This window comes from Acomys minous, assembly GCF_964271855.1.
Source record: "Acomys minous genome assembly, chromosome: 12".
Taxonomy (NCBI): domain Eukaryota; kingdom Metazoa; phylum Chordata; class Mammalia; order Rodentia; family Muridae; genus Acomys; species Acomys minous.
This window is the reverse complement of record NC_140493.1, coordinates 37145907-37164053: the sequence shown is the minus strand read 5'-3', so window position 1 is coordinate 37164053 and position 18147 is coordinate 37145907. Positions and strand designations below refer to the sequence as shown.

General features: G+C 43.6%; 1 protein-coding gene across 1 annotated transcript in view; it reads left to right on the top strand.

The window, feature by feature from the left end:
* SNTB1 (syntrophin beta 1) overlaps nt 1-18147 on the top strand; it is a 239670-nt gene that overhangs the window by 201872 nt on the left and 19651 nt on the right. Inside the window, exon 5 of the mRNA XM_084803024.1 lies at nt 7145-7284. Within this exon, the coding sequence (XP_084659150.1) occupies nt 7145-7284 (140 nt within the window). The remainder of the gene's footprint in view (nt 1-7144; nt 7285-18147) is intronic.

Genomic DNA, 18147 nt, shown 5'->3' with positions numbered 1-18147 from the left:
TTAAACGTCTCCAGAGGGACATCTTCTAGATGATTCCAAATCCATTGTCAAGCTACAATGAGAGGTACCCATCACACACAGCCGTGCATCTTAATTTCTCACGGCTCAACACAAATGCGAGAGGGCACTGAGTCAAATGATACACGTATGCTAGGCTTTCGGAGAAGTCCCTGCACTCTTTTCCAGAGTGGCTTCACCCACTATGCATTCCAGCCAAGTATATAAAAATTTCAGGCGCTTCACGTCCTCACCGACCTGGACAATGCTTCCCTATACTTTCCTTTTCTAGTTGCTATCCCTGCCTTCTGTGCCGTGTTTGCTGCTTGGGTACGCATGAGCACATGTGTATGTGTGTGTGCCTGTAGATGTGGAGGCCAGAGGTCAACATCAGGCATTTTCAGCACCCTCAACCTTCATTCTTTTAGACAACATCTGTCACTGACCCTGGAGCTCACTGATTGGCTAGAGTAGTTGGCCAGTGAACTACAGGAATCCTGCTTCTGCCTCCCTCATACTAGGATTCTAGGTGCAAAGCATCACATCTGGTTTTTGCATGGATATGGGCAATCTGAACTTGAGGCCTCAGGTTTTCACAACAGGTGCTTTACGTTATCTCCCCATGTCTCTTTTTTCCCCCTTTAGATCACAAAACTTGTCCTTTCTGACTTCTCATTTTCCTTTACACTTAACTGCTCATGTCTCTGGCTCCTGATTTCTGAGTCCTATAGATTGTTTAGCCTGACTTCGAAAAAGTTGGAGATATGAGTGGCCTTGCTGAGCTCTTTGCCTGTGTTCCATCTGGAACAACTTCCCTAAGAGATGGTACAGGGGTTAATTAGCTTGGGTCCGTGGAACATTCTGAAGTTGATAAAGGCTGATCATGGGCTGGAGAGATTGCTGATCATTGCTCAGCCGTTAAAGGCTAGGCTCACAACCAAAAAAAGATAAAGGCTGATCATTAGTACACTGGTATCTCGTCCTCTGTTTCAAATAGCTGGCAACCGGAGGTGAAGCAGACCAATTGAAAGTTAGCCAAGATAACCAGCATCTACAATTTAAAAGTTGTCATCAACTTTTCCAGAACTTTCCTCCTTGCCATCAGTCACTGTCCCTACATTTGGACCTTCCTTTCTGAGCTGCCCAAGTAGATGAGAAAACACAAGGAGAGACAAGAGGAGGGTAGGGAGCAAGTGAAGTCATCAGTGAGGGTGTATTGCCTGGCTTGGGCATGACCATGTCAAGGACCGCAGTGCTCTAGATCTGTAGGGGTGGCAACACCTTCCCCAGGCGAGACTCAGAGAAAAGCAAAGCCTTCCGCGGGTCCAACTGTGGTTGTCAACAGAGTGTATAGAAAGAATCCAGCGTAGCTTTCCTCCCTGGGATGTTTAAAGCCCGAAGACTGCTCCCCTGCACAGATGGGGCTTACTGAGATGAGCTAACCTTGCCTCTTTGTTCAGTGTGTATACTGACCCTACCTCCTTGTTTATATTTATGTAGTAATCAATGCTGTCTCTCTATTCAACTGTCATGCTCAGCTTCCCCTGGTGCGGCAACGTCGCCAGCAGATAGCCGAGTCCACCTGATCCCGGCTTTTCTGTATGTCCATGTGTTTGTCCCTTCTTCATTCCCTCACCGCCCCAGTTAGGTTAGTCCCCAGGGCCATGCAAAGCATGGCACAAGGACAGCCGAGCACCTCCAGCACCCGCTCACTTCTCTCACTTCATCTTCGCCCAGTGCGCAGGGAGGCCATTTTCCGCATGTGACACATCCGAGGACCAGTGTAGCTGCTAGTCCAGGACTCTTCCTCAGCTGGGAAGTGGCAGAGCCAGGTTTTGAAGCTGCTCTTTTTTGACTCCAAAGACCAAGAGCTAGTTCTATCACTTCTACTCAAATAGAAAGTGGGAAAATGAGTGTAGGGAAGACTGAATCAGAGGCGTGATAAAAAGAGACACCCTTCCCTCAAAAAAAAAAAAAAAAAGAAAGAAAGAAATGAAGAATTATAAAGCAAGAATCTTTATGGCTTATGGAAGGGACTTTTTATTATAATTTATTCAGATCACATCCCAAATGTTATCTCCTTTGTATCTTCCCATTCCCACCATCCCTCTCTCTTTTACCCTATTCCCCTCACAGAAAGGGACCTCCTCCCCCACCATATGACCACAGCCTATCCGGTTTCATCTGGTTAGCCTGTTTACTCTTCCTGTGTGGAAGAGACTTTTAAATTAAAAAAAAAAAAAAGAGTTTGGGGCTGTGAGTTCGATGCCTGCATCCTACATTGTGGCAGAAGAGAACCAATTTCCTCAAATATTCTCTGGTCTGCACAGGTGTACTCATACACACACAGACACACACACACAGGCACACACACACACACACACACACACACACACATACACAGACACACACACACACAGACACACACACACACAGACACACACACTCACAGACACACACACTCACAGACACACACACATACACACAGACACACACACATACACACAGACACACACATATACAGACACACACACACAGACACACACACACACAGACACACACATACACACATATATACAGGAAAGAAGGAACAAAAGAAATGAAGGAAGGGAAGGAAAGAGACAGAAATAGTTTTTTTTTAAATGATTGAGCTTTGAAGGCCATTAGCACTAATTTAGACCCACCTTGCCGTTGGCCTGTGAGGACATTAAATCAGGAAAGGCAAGGAGTCCTTGTTCTAGGCCGTCCACATCTTCAATCTGCCATTGCTATACTTGATGTGATAGTAAATCTAGCTAACCCTGAGGTGTGCTCGCTGTGCAAGACACTCTGTTAAGCCCTCCACAGGTATTATTAGTGAACCCTTCAATCTTGAAGACTCTGACTTTCTGTTAACAGTGACCACCCTTTTAAGGAAATAGCTTGGAACAGTTTTGGTGAAACTGTCATTTCTGAAGCAATGATTAATGTGCCTATGCTGTGTGTTTCATGGGTGACAAGGTCAGTGTTTTTCTCATGCTATTCCAGGATCAATAGGCACCACGCTCAGGAGTGCCCAGATAAAGACTTAAATTCAGCAAGGTATCAGCACCCCCAGCAGCATACAACCCCATGCCAACTGCTTGTGGCTTTGCACAAAGTCCTACGGCTTACAGATTAACCTAAACAGGAGATGCAAGTTTACTAAGTTCGTAACCCCAAACATCACTTTTTGGACCCATTGGGAATGAAGTCCCGAGGTCCCCACTTGCCATCATCCTTTCCATTTCCGTTTTCTGTTTCCCAGTCAGTTTTTACCACCCCTCACATCTTTTGTACCAGCTTGCACACCAGTCCTCTGATGTGCCATGGAAGTGAAGATGATCCTATTGAGCAGGACACTGCTTCTGAGTTACTGCAGAGGGAAGGGTCGTCCCATCTCCTGCCCTTCTCTTTCTTTATTATGCACTCAGTGAGTGCAGCAGCAGCTGACAGTTACAGCATCCAAAGCAGAGTGCAGGGCAGACCTTGCTACATCCACTGTAGACATGATGTTGCGTTGACATTGGACTATGTTCGGGTACCAGAAAGGCTTAAATTGCTAATTGAAGCTGTCAGCAGAACAACAGCACAAAGGCTTGTGTCTAACGACGGTAACAAAGAAACGTTATTCCGAGCCTTCAGTGTGGGGCTCATGTGGAATATGTTATGCTTTTCAAAACCCTGTTCCTTCCCCTCCCCCCCCCCCGTGGGTATGGTGTGCACATATGTGGCATACTTAGAAGGGGAGCATATGCACAGAAGTGGGCATACGTGACCTCCAAAGACATTAGGTGCCTTCTTCAACCTCTCTCTACTCTATTTATGAGGCAGAGTGTCTTGCTGAACCCGAAGCGTGCCTGGTTAACCCAGCTAGCCAGCTTGCCCCTGCCCTCTGAATGCTGAGATAACAGGTAGCTTCCATGCCTACCCTACTCCTATGTGTGCCCAAGGGATTAGAAGTTTAACCCTCATGCTTGCAAAGCAAGTGCTTTTATCCACTAGTGGCTACATGATGCCATCTCTCTGGCACCCAGAATCCTGTTCTTTACTGTGGCCCTTTTATTTTTTTCCTCCCTTGCAAAGTCGGATGTTCTCATGAGCACCCAGCTGCTCTGAAGAATTTATACAGTATGAAAACAGATGTGTGCACAGGGGGGAAGGTGGAAAAACGGGCCTTCGGAGTTTTCTCACAGTATATTTTAAGGGATCCGCACAGGTAGCGTGAATAAACTATTAGAAAATGTAGCGCTTTGGGGACGATTCAAACCTCCACGTACTGCTGGACGCACTGTTCTGTGCTCTGGCCTCATGGATCCAGTGGTCGGCATTGCCACCACCATTGGTGTTTACTGCCCAGGTTCATTTGCGCAGACTTCAGATTGTTTCTGAAGAATGGTGATTTTTTTTTCCTCTTCATATTTGAATGCCTGATTGCCTGCTTGCGGCCAGCTCTAACGGATCAGAGCCGACTAGGTGAGTAGGATAGTCGCACTGGGAGGATCTTTCTGTAGCTTTGCCAGGCCCACTTAATGACCTGGAAAGGTAATTTACTAAGTTTAATGTAGAAGCTGGAAAAAAAATTTTATTTCAATCCCTTTCCCCAAGCCACAACTTATTGCCTTCAGATATACAGCTTCTTCACCTTGTAAAGTCTGCTCCTTCTCCTTCTCCATCTATTTTGATCTTTTGCAGATGTTCTTGCTCCGCTGTGGGAAAGTCATACAAAAATCAGTAGGCTAAGGGTGGATGTTTTTAGTATGCATAAAATAACATAAAGGGAGGGAAGATAAGCCACCAGTCACTCATTCACTTTCTAGAATAAATAGCTTTACAAATATTAAGTTGGTGATGCTCTTTAGAAAGCAAGTTCCCGTCTGGCATTGCTGGAAGGTGGTGTATTTAAAACTAAAGAAGAGTCCTTCCAAGGCAGGTCTTTGGAAAAGAAGACAGAAGATATTTAAATTGTTGCTATAAAGGGTATTGTTGATTTATCTTACAATTTTCCCCAAGGAAGACATTGTCTTCAGTACATTCACTCCATTTCTAAAGGACACCTTCTCAACGCTATTTTTTTTTTTTTTGAGATGGTGGATTTACTACAAGGTAAATCTATTCATCATCTGCCAGCTGCTAAGCACATCACACCCACAGTCCCACTTAATCACCCAAGTAACATCCGGAGACAGGAGCTACTCTGCAGATACCTCCCTGGTGCTCGCTCTATGCTGCATTAAGCCCTCTACATATTTTTAACTTATTTCTCTTCACACCACCCTTTTCAATGCTGCTAAGGGTTGTCATTTCACGGATGCAGAAACTAAAACACAAGGGAATCCGATGACTGGCAGCTAGCACAACTATGGAGCAGGATTGACACTCTGGCTTCCCAACTGCAGGGTCGACCATGCTTGCCTTTGGCATACAGGTGTTTGCCAGCTTGGACACTCTTTACTAATGCACTGGGCATGGTGTGAAAAGTGGCCATGTGCATGCACCTCCCCCTCTGTGCAGATTGTACCGTGTGGCACTTAGTGTGATAATGAAGCCAGGCGTGGTAGCGTAAGCCTGCAGTGTCAGCCCTAAAGAGGCTGGGTCAGGAGGAGCCAGCCTAGGTGAGATTTTATTTATAAAAAAAAGTATGTATGTATATATACATATGTATATGTGTGTGTTTATTTAAATATATATTTGAAAAAAATTGTTTTTGAATCCTTATATACAGTAATAATTATATATAGTAATGATTATATATGTAACTGTTAGAATGAAGGAAACAGACAGACAAGGTGGCATAGCAGGAGAAGGTGTTTGCCTCTATATTTGATCTCCAGAACCCACATGGTAAAAGGAGAGAACTGACTCCTGCAAATTTTCCTCTGACATTTGCATATGCATGCTAAATAGCACATGGGTAATATAAATAAATTAATATTTTTAAATGCAAATGGGGAGAGATGAGCTATAATATGAATTTGGCTCATTATTAGATTTGCTCTTATTCTTTTTTTAAAGATTTATTTATTAATTATTTATACAGTCTTCTGCCTGCTTGTACACCTAACACACCAGAAGAGGGCACCATGTGGTTGCTGGGAATTGAACTCAGGACCTCTGGAAGAGCAGACAGCGCTCTTAACTGCTCAGCCATCTCTCCAGCCCCTCCCTCTTATTCTTAATGGAGCTTGAGTGATGGCTTTTGCAAAAATTGTCTGCACTGAGGAGTGAACCATTGTCAGAGACAGTCTGCAGCTGCACTTCTTTGTCCTTAAGGAGCATGCACATCACCTGCACATCCCAATAAATACACTCCGGATGGGCCTGCGACTCTGCGTTCCCAACAAGCTTCATCCGGGTCCTCAAGTTCAGACTCAAAAAGAGAGCACTTTCATGGACAGAAGAGCATTTAAGGAGTTCAGGGGACTCATTACTGGGCCAAGAGGAATGGCTCGTGGTGATCTCCACAGGTCTCAGTACTGGAAGGGATGCAAAAAAATGCATCCGATCCAATTATCCAACTGGTAACGCTTTCTGTTCTGTTCCTGATCGGTCAGTCATCCTGGCCCTTGAGTTACATAAGTACTCTTCTCTGAGTGTGACTGAACAGTCAACGGAAGAAGAGAAATTTTCAAGTGACGCCTAAATCCCTGGAGAAATCCAAGAGCAAGACTTAGGAGACTGCGTGTCTCACGCCCAGAGGAACCATGTGCCTCTGTAGGATATTTTCCAGTGCCTTTGGATATTTGTTCAAATTTCTTCATAATAAATGTGCTCTACCAGAGCAGAAGATGAGAGCGCCGACTTCCCCGCCCCCCCAGTCATTTGCCTCCCACTGTGAAATAAAGATTCAGCGCTGACTGACAGGTGAGAAGCAACAGCAGCTGAGCCTCGGCTATGCTGCCTCTTAGCTGTACAGACAGCACGTACGATGGCCCTTGATACATCAGATATTTTCGGTGATGAGGAGTCGCTAGGATCTCACTGGAGTTATTTCTTTCCGTTTCAACTATTTGAAGCCTGAACGAGGACACTCACTTTGTTCGGCCCTCTGATTGAAGCGATGCCGAGTGCGTCTTTTCCGCTCACCCTGTCCTCCAGCTGTTTCACACTTCCTTGCTTTCTGTTTCAGGTGCCAGGAGAGAGTGAGAAACAGTGGAAAGCAGCCCTCGTTGTTCTGACTGAGAAAGATCTTTTAATCTATGACAGCATGCCACGGAGGAAGGAGGCCTGGTTCAGCCCGGTGCATTCATATCCGCTTCTTGCCACCAGGTAGCCTTGGCTGTGGGTTTGGATACTGCGTTGCAAGTATGATGCTCTGTTAACCGGTTGTTACTGGTTCAACACATTCTAGTGTTGTCTAATGGTATGGCAGGAGCTGAGACTCCTCAAGAATATAGGTGCGCATTTTTAGTCAGGTAAGTCACTATCTGTGGACAAATACAAGGCAATGTGGAGACAAGCAACAAAATACTCGTCTGTCGTTAAGGAACCAGGTCATTTGTGTGCAGTCCCAGACTGGACATGAACTTGAAAATAAACTAGACTCATAGGTGTCCAGTCTTGGTGTCCAAGTGTAATCACCAATAGAGGGCCTTTACTTGGCAGCACAGCAAATAGCCTGTGCACATGCCCTTTTTTGTTAGTGAGAGTTTCCTAAAAGTAACTTCCTCCTGGCCTGAGTGGGAACACCTCGCTCTGTCTGTTTTTTGGCATGTTCACTGCATACTAGCTTTCCTTAGACCACCTCACTGGGCTCTGACTAACACACAAAATGCTGCATATATAAAGTATGTAATTGTGTGGATGCAGAGGGATGCTCACATCCACAAAACCATCACCACAGGCAATGCCACTTTGCATACTCACCTCCTCCAGGAAGTTCCTCCTGTTCTCTTGATGTTGCATGACGGAAACTTTGTACCCTTTGGCTCACACTTATCAGCTTCTCCCTCCCCTCAGCCCCTGGTAAGAATCAGGAGACTCTCTATTACCATGAATTTGACATTTCAGTCTTCACACACTTTGAATTGCATATCATCTGACCTTCTGCTTCTGGCTTATTCTACTTAGCTGAACTTTTTAGGCTGAATAACATTCAATTATACACACACACACACACACACACACACACACACACACACACACCATACTACATTACATTTTCCTTATAGAAGACCTCATATTTGCTGATTTCAAGTACATGACTGAGCCAGTGAAAACCAACAGCAAATGATATTGACACAATACTATGCATACTAATGGAAGACAATGGAGAGTTCAGAAATAGATCCACCATTTACAGTCAATTGATCTTTGACAAGGGTGCCAAGAAGAAAAGACATATGGGGACTTCCATAAATGATGCTGGGAAAACTGGGTATCCATATGCAGGAGAATAAAATTGGTTTCTTATTTCAAACTACTTAGAAAAAAATCAACTCAAATTGGATTAAAAATGTATTTTGACATTAAAGTCTAAAGTCAAGAAATTCCTAGAAGAACACCATCTTGACATTGGATTTAGCAATAATTTTTTGGACATGACACAAAAAACACAAAAAGCAAAAAGCAAAAATAGATAAAACAGGATTACAGCAAACTATATAATTTCTGTGTGCCAAAGGAAACAACAACAACAAAAAAAAAATGGAGCCCACAGGATGTGAGGAAAAGCATTGAAAACCACATATCGGATTCAGAATTCAAGATATACAAGAAGTTCCTACATCTCAGTAACAACAACAGTACACACATGCATTCATACATACATACACACACATGCATACATACACACACACACACACACACACACACACACACACACACACCACATACACATACACTTTGCTTTTAAAAAAATGGGCTATGGACCCAAAGAGATATTTCTCAGAAGACACAAATAAACAATAGGTCTACGTAAAAAACAGCTCATTACTAATCCTTGGACAAACACAAATTATAGAAATGTATTATTCTCTCACATCCTTGGGGTGACTACTATTAAAAAGTATAACATTTTTTAAAAAGTTGTATGTTATTGATCATTTGGTAATCTCACATCATGTACCCTTATTGTAATCACCTCACACTCTTCTCTTGTTGGCACCCATTCCCCCATGGCCCCTCCTTCTGGGAAAAAAAAGAAGAAGAAAAGGAGAATTTTTAAAGTCCATTTTGTGTTATTCATATACTACTCGTTGGAGCATGGTCAGCCTCCTAGTGGCCAGCTCCTCAAGGGAAGGTTAGTCTTTCTCCATCTGCACCCCCACCAGAAGCCAGCCATAAGCTTGGAAAGCCCACAGCGATGAGGAGTGGGGCCAGGTCTCCCTAGCCCACACCACCATCAGCACTGCCTGGCTGCTGGTGAGAGCCAGGGCCAGGTCAGCAGGCCCACACACTTAGGTGGCAGCCAAGATCACAGACAAGGACCCTGGACAGCATGGCCTTCAATGGTAACACAGGCCACAGGCCACAGATTGGCCCTTGGCCATATCAGGCCCACCAACTTATTCATGGCCCTCAGCACCTGCACAGCAGCATGGGCCTCAACATGGCCTCAGGTGGCTATACACGCCACCCACATCAGCTTCCCTACCCTATACATATCCCCACCACCCCTAAACCCCTGGAAGAGTCCAAGGACATCATCAAGACACCATTCAATGCCACATATGTACACATGCTGTCCAGCTTCATTGTGCCCAGGGGCAGTAGCACAGACCACAGGCACCAACATCTGTAGCATCACAGACCACAGTGGTCCTTCAAGGAGGTCCAATCCAGAAAGTGAAACTTTCCTCATCTCAAGCCTATACCATTGCCCAGAGACAGGGAGATCCCAAAGCCACTGGAGGTTGACTGAGATGGTGAAATGCAGAGCTAGCCTGTTCACTATTCTTGTGTGTTCTCATCAGTGTGAGCCCTGGGGAACACTGCCTTGGGATTAGTCACAGACAGGATCTGAGGGGGACACTTTGATCTTTGGTATAAAAATCACAAAGGTCAAGGGGTGACTCCTGAATTCAGACATGGCTCCAACTCCATGACAAAGAAAGTGAAACAAATGAGTAAAAATAAAAACACATTTCTGTGAGGGCACAAAGTCTATTTTTTTTTCTTTTCTGGCTTTTCAAGACAGAGTTTCTCTGTGTAGCCTTGGCAGTCCTGGACTCACTTCATAGACCAGGCTGGCCTGGAACACAAAAAGATCTGCCTGTGTGCTGAGATTAAAGGCATGCGCCACCACACCTGGCACAAGGGCACAACGTCTTCAGTTTCTGGAAGACATAGTTGTTTCTCAGAAGTTGCTTTCCACCCTTCCATGATGTGACCAATCACAGCATCAATGTGACTAGGTGAACTCGGAAGGCCTAGAGAGGCTTCACTTAGGCCTGGCTCCCCAAAGGTGGAAGAGGGGACAATGACTAAGAAGAAAGGAAGTATTAAACAGGTACATTTAAAAGGATCAAGAAGGAAGAAGGAGAAGGGCCAGGAGCCACCGAGGGAGGTGGGATATGACCTCTGACCCCATAGAAAAATCGTCACTCTCCAACATAACACCCATCAGCCACTTACACTTACTTCAGCAAAAAGTGCACTGTCTTTCGTTCAGGCTCTCAATAGCCCTGTGTTGCTAGTGGCTACCATGAAAGACAGCAAATGTCCAAGAAATTCCCCCAACTACACAAAGGTCTAGCAGCTAGTACTTCCTACAGCACATGCACTGTTATACACTCAATGCCTGCCTTCTAGTACCTAAGCCTCTGACTGTTTGACATCATCATAATGCAGAAATGTTGTACGTTAGTAGAAACAACTGGTACTCTACTTTGTCCTATGTTGGTAAATTATGGTTGGTGTGAAGCGGGTTAAGTATATTTGGTGAGCTGTGGACTTGTTATTTTGGGGGTATGGTGTGTGTATCAATATTTAATCCCATCGTAAGCTGAGGAGCACTGGTACATGACTCCTTCGGAGTTTGTCTCAACCCTGCTTAGTTAGCAGGCCCCCAGGGAATCCTTTGCCAGCTAAAGATGCTGGCTGCATGGGAAGACTTAGCAGCTCTAGACTCAGGGCCATTGCTAAAGAAACTAACAGATGACAGATGCCTCTTAAAAGCAAAGTTTCCAGAAGGAGACATGGCAGCTCACAAACAGAGAATGGGGTATAAGAAGCTTCCAAGGCAGGGATGGCAAAAAATATAGGATGCAGGCTCACAGGTGACAGGCATGCCAAGGATAGGTGTGGAGCAAAGCACAGAAAGAAGTCAAAAGCCGCAAACTTTTACTGATGTGAGAATGAGAAAGGATAACCCCTTCAAGTGCACACATGTAGCTAGCTAGAACAGAAGACATTTAAAAACACTGATGTCTGAATTCAAGTAGTAAACACCGAACCCGTACTCTGATCTAGCCAACAGACAGGACATTCTCCACAGTTTTGTAGAGAGCAGGGGCTAACTCTGATATGGACTCTGATGCCCCGTATTTGATGATCTCCCCTTGGTGGGGAGCCCTGGTGGCACTCAAGAAAGAATAGGCAGGCTACCAAGATGAGACTTGATAGCCTGTGACCATAAAATGGGGAGAGGAGATCCCTTGATCATGGACCTAGGGGAGGGCAATAGAGTGGGCGTGGGAGGGAGGGAGGAATGGGTGGATACAAGTGATGGGAGAACAATTGAGTTGTGATTGGAATAAATTAAATAATAAAAAAAAATTGATGTCTACCACTCACCTTAAAGGCGGCAGGACGTGCTTCCTTGATTCCCCATCATCCTTTCACCCCCTTCCCCTGAATAACATGGGCTAACCTTTGATCTGCAAAATGAAATTCACTCAGTATATGTACAAGGCCTACCTACACACGAAGATAAAGTCAGGGCCATGGGTACTTACTCTGAACTCCATCTGGCAGGTAGGAAGTCCAGCATATTCAGCGGGCTCAGCTGTTCGTTCTCACTTCATCCCCTCCAGCTAGCAGGCAATTCACTGTGTGCTCTTGGGTGGCGGTCTAGAAATGTAAGAGCAAAGCATTTTCATCTTAGTCTCCCTCCTTCCAGAACAGTGCCCACCTCCCAGCTAACCAACCCTCCTGTCTCTCAGAGCCCTCATTTGTTAAATGCACTCAATGGGATGTCTTTGCTATAAAGCCCATGGGATAATGCTGTAGAAAAATAGATTTTTTAATAGACTTTTACCTTGGAGACCAGTCACTGTAGATCATTTATCCTGCTCAGCTTCTCTCTGGAAACTCCAGATGAAGATTTTCATAAACTAGACAATAAAAACAAAGCCCATTCCTTCTTCACGCTATTGACTCAGGAGATGGTGCCTCCATCCCAATCCATGCAGGGCTCCCAAATGAGCCATGGAAGCCAGGGTTCCATCCGGCTGTAACTGGAGCTTTTCTCAGGTCAGGTCGCACATGAAGCTGACTCTCTGAGAGGTTGCGGGGAGGGCCGAGCTGACACATCCTGGCAGAATCATTTCTGGAAGTGGTGGGAGTGGAAGCTAGAGAAACACATGTCCTTCCCTATAGAAGCTGCCTTAGCATGGAAATGGGAACCTCTTCCCTAACCTGTTATTCAACAAGTACATCTTTTGTTTACCTCCAGCATCAGATACCTTTCTCTTATTGTGGCCCAATATCAAATAAAAAAGAAATGGGTTGGTTTTGGTTGGTTGGTTTGTTTGTTTGTTTTGGGTTTTTTGTTTGTCTGGTTTTTTTGTTTGTTTTGGTTTGTTTTTTGTTTTTGTTTTGGTTTGTTTTTGGCTCACAGTTTGAGAGCATACAGTCTATCATGAGGGTGGAGCATGGTGACGAGATCATTAGGTAACAGGCCACAGTGTGTCCTTATTTAGGAACTCTCATGACAACTTGCTTCGCTTACTCAATCCCCATCCAATAATGAAAGAAAGTGGTGCCTCGGGTCCCAGTGGGAAGTGAGCACATACTTGTGGATAGTATCAGGTCAGTTTCTGTTGGTATTTGCAGTCTTCCTTGCCTCTCTATTAATCGCTGTGCATCACCTCATCACACCAATACAACTTCCGGGACAGATTCTACAAGCTTACAACCTAGTTCCAAAAAGCCAGCTTTGTAATTGTAGGCAAATTTCATATTTTTTTTTTACCTCGTATTGCTTATTGATCATTTTTGAGGCACTGTCTACATCTACCTGATTGGGTGTTGATGATAATTGTTACAGTGATGTAAACTTCTTAGAGTAACACATGGTAAGTCCTTAAATATTATTTTAACCCCTTCCCTACTTGGTGTTCACAAATATATTGCTACCTTTTTAAAACATTGCAAACTTGTGACCCACTAAACTTTGCAGATGGCCACCATAGCACTATCCATGACATCTTTTATTTATTTTAAATTAATTATTTATTTTATTTTATGTACATTGGTGTTTTGCCTGCATGTACGTCTGTGTGAAAGTGTCAGATCTTGGAGGTACAGACGGTTGTCACCTGCCATGTGGGTGCTGGGAATTGAGCCTGGGTCGTTTACGAAGAGCAGTCAATGTTCTTAACCGCTGAGCTACCTCTCCAGACTCACACGACATCTTCTAATGGCTAATTATTAAAGCAGCAAGAACTAAAAATAAGAAAGTAAAAAGTCTCAAGAGATGTTTTTCTTATCCTCTCATACTCAGGGAAAGAAAATGGGGGCAGAGGTATGGAGAGGAAGAGTCAGGGCAGAGAATGAGGCAGAATAACAGGGTGTGTGGTTATGAGTAACTCATGAGGACATGCATATAAAGCCCATAGCTTTGCATGCTACCTGAAAATAGGTGAATGCTGACAAATCCCTTTAAAAGACTTTCATATACCAGTTATAATTGCTGGCAGATAGAAGTAAATGGTTTGACTGACCTGAGTTCAGACCCAGAGTCAAACTTCGTTTAAAGTCCATATGACCATGAGGTGGTTACCTCTCTCTCATCTCACTTCCCTGTGTGTGGGGCAAAAAAAAAGACATGGGTTAATAATGTCCACCACAGTGTGAAGATTACAATAGAGTTAATGTATCAGTCAATCAAAACAAAACACAAATTGAGGGTTTATTATATGAAATACATTTTTGATTTCTCTTAGAATTTATAACATGCATGTATAGTAGTGAGATATATCAGGGAGGGAGCCCTAACACAGATAGAAAGTTCATTATGTTATATGTACATCTTACCCAGATAGCCTAAATAGAACTCCATACAATAGTTTTGTGCATGGAACTATTTCATGGTCACCATATGGAATTTTCTACTTGTGGCATCAACATGTCAGTACTCACAAAGTTGAGTTTGAATACGAAGTGTTCAGCCCACAGTTAGTCTGGGGGAAGTAAACAATAGAAACTCATTCTCCTAGAGTTCTAGAGGCTGGAAGCCCAGGGTGAGGATGCCGGCTCGTCATTTCTGGTGACAGTCTTCTTCATGGTTTAGGACAATACCTTCTTCCATTGTCCTTACATGTCCTCTTTTTTTGAACATGTCTGGAGAGGGTGCCAGGTCCTCAGTGTCTTTCCATAGGAGGACACTAATCATGTGAAATTGGGGCCCCATTCCTTAGGACCACATTTACCTGAATGTTGACCTTCTAAGTGGTTACACTAGGGTGATGAAGACCTTAGCATATGAGTCAAGGATGAGGCACAATCATTCAGTCACTCATCAATTTGCTTAGAGCAGTGACTTGAGCAGCCTTAGTTAACACAATGTCTGGCACAAGCCACCTGTAAGGCTCCTCCCTTCGCCTTACCATTGCTGGGGAGCTTTGCTTAGATTGTCACAGGTGCCATCTTCCTACACACAGAGGGACAGCTGGTAGCACAGCCAATATGAAAGGGTTTCTTCTAAATTGAGTTACTTCTTCACCTACTTCAGAGCTGATTTAATTGGTTTGGTTTCTTTGCTTTTTTTTTTTTTAAAGGCCCAGACATATGTGGTTTATATATTTTGGAAGATGAAATTTTGATTGCTTTTCATAGTAGTGGTACCAGAAGTGTTCATGGCATGTTTTTGTTGTCCATCACCATGCACAGAAGTTTACAAGCATCTCTCCTACTGACAATCTGCTGTAGCATCTCTGCGCTCTGAGACCCAGTTTACGAGGCACCTCCGATTTATAACAATACACTCCGGACATTTGCAAACATGTAATTTTGGCTATTCTCTCCACTCTACTTTTTATGAGTCCCTGGGAAAACATATTTTGCTTAGCTAAAGTTTGTTTGAGGTTGCTGAATATTTTTCAAAAGGTCTACTTACCCACATGGAGTGGGAGTGTTGGGGTTTTTTTTATTATCATTATTGTCATAATTGGTAAGTCACGTGAGTCTACAGAGACTGAGGATTAAGGTCACAATTTTTCTGGAATTCTAGAGAAGGTTTAATGAAGAAATTCTGCTCACCCAGCCCCAGTGGTTGTTGGAAGTTTGGAAACACAAAGCTTGCAAAGAGAACAAGACTGTTACAAGCACCACAGGCTGCCTGTGGACCCAACAGAAGGACATAAGGCAGGCAAGCAGAGGGAATAATGAGTGTGCACTTCTCTATTTTAATGCCACCCGGAACCCAGGGAGGTGGAACTTTTGCTACCAAGTATGCTGGTGCCTTAGGAATGAACCTGGTTTCTAACCACTAAAAGTAGTTGTAGCCTCAGGCCAACCTTTAAAAATTTAGACACTCCTCTCTCTGGAGAATATGACCAATTGCATTTTTTAAATGCTAAATTAGAAACAGTCTATCATGTTCATACTCAGCCTGGAAGGCGTTCTCATTCTTTGGGAATGTGGACCTCTTCCATGGGCCTGCCCTGGGGGTGCCATGAGAGGATTAAAGGCACTAGGATGTAGATTGTACCCACTCAAATTGTCAAGTGTGAGGCGCGCCTTCTCACCACTGCCACTCCATGTGGGCCTGGCAGTCTTTTTGTTTGCTGGCCCCTGCTCACCTGCTTTTTAAGCCATGACCTTTTCGGGGCAGCCTGGGAATTCACAGTTTAGCTCAGGTTAGCCTCCCACTCATGATCCCAGCCTTGAAAGTGCTGGTTGTCTTTGGCATTAGACAAATCAGGAATTGAATGAATCTGGAGACCGCGCGTATAATATGATCTTGGGCCCAAAGGAAATAAAATGGGGAAAATGGTTAAGTAAGCCAGGGATAGCATTTGTGGTCCATTTTCTAAATGTTGAGAAATTCCAGGCTTATTAGGAGTCCTGTGTGGGACAGTCTGAAATGCTGGACCAATTGGGATCAGATGCTTTCTACAATGCTGTCCTGGAAGCTGTCCCATTCTGATGGGTGGCAGCAACTGAGGCGCCTGGGGCTAGAACCTGGAGGATGCAGGATGTCAGCATCCAGCATGCTGAAAGGAATGAATCCTGTCAGGTCTGATCCAGAGTCAGTGTCTAGTTCTTTTCTTCTGAAAACATAATTTCTCACAAGCATTATACAGTTCTAACATTATGATTGTATGAGGTGTGTGGAATGTACAGAGCAATTAAGGCTGGTTCTCTGCTCATTGCATCAGCAGAAGTAAGACATCTGCAAATCTTCCTTCATGCCATACTAAGAATGGGCTCTAATTATAAGTCATAGAGAATCTGTGACCAACATGAGGCCTTGTCTATGCATAGACATTCGTATCACCCTAAATTAGCCTGAAGAAATCTTAAGAAAAAGACACCCCAGTTCCTTTAAGGGGGGCTGGGTAGGTTTCTGTCTGCTCTCTTGGGCTATAGATGTTTATTTTCATCGGGAGGTGGTTATAAGTTATTATTGGTCTTAGAGAGAAAACTAAGTTGGACCCAGGGATGTTTCTCTTTTCCTTTATCTTTCTTTCGTAGATCAGGAGATAGGAGCTGAAAAGAACAAAAGGGGTATATAGAAATATTGATGGAGGATAGAACAAAGTGTAGATTACTGAATCTACTCCTCAAATCAAGGCCTAATTGTTACTCACAAATAAGGTTATTTTTAATTCATTGGTATACAATTTTGTATATTGATGCAAATCATGGTCATGTCAAAAACTAGTCTAACTTTATCACAAGATAGGTCTAACAGATAGATATGATTCTATAGACATATAAGGTAAAATCGTTAAGTAAGGCCTTCAAAAGTCTCAGATACCCACAGAATATGGCATTTAAAGATGTTTTTAATATTCTAAAGATTCTTTGACAACAAGTTAGCTCCTGGCAACACCCAGCCTACCTTAAAGAAGATGATAAACATCTAAGAACCTCCTTATAGAGTTGGCTTCAAATGTGGCAAACAAGCCATTGGGCAAAATGTCCTTGTTTCTGCCACAGACAGAATTCTGCCTGAAAACGGGAAAGCTTAGATGCAGGCAAAGTTGATGGCCGAACTCTGCCAAGACAGGGTAAGCAAGTCCTCAATAGTTCCTGCCTTGCAAATATGTCTGTCAGAGGTGTTGGGCTGGAAGGCCAAAGATGATGTTCCAATGTTGTAGTGTTGGGTGCCTGTTCCGGCAGAAAACTGTCTCAGTCATTTTTTCATTTTGGAAGCTGCTAACCTGCACTTCCAGTTCAGTTGGGTATTTAAGTTTTATTCCTTCTCAAGTCTCTGATGGGATTGAAGACCAGATAGTTTAGTCTTACAGTTAAGCTTAGTTGGTGAGGGGTAAGATGGTTTTAGATCAAGATAGATGTTTTAAGTTATAGAGATGAGATATGATAGATACTGACTTTCATTCAAAAATTTAGACCCAACAAGATAGGAAAGATGCTTTCTTCAAGTTTGACAAATACAAATAGTCAAATCACTATGAATGTCACATTTATATAACTCTTGATTGTCTCATGGTCCTTGTTGTATGTAGTTTATTTTATTCATGTATAATAATATAAATGTACATGTTAAAATTATTTTTAAACTGTTTTCTTGGAGGAATTATCATCCTGCTTCGACATCCAAGTTTCTTCATCTGCTACTGTCATCTCTTCCCTACAGTGTTGGCTTCTGAACCGGCACAGCTCCAGAGGAAGCCATCCACTTGGCCACCTACCTGCAGTGTTTTGACCTGGCACACTCAGAGTTGTTAGCATTGTGATATGGGCCTCCCATTTCTTCCCACATTTCCTGTCCCCTACAGT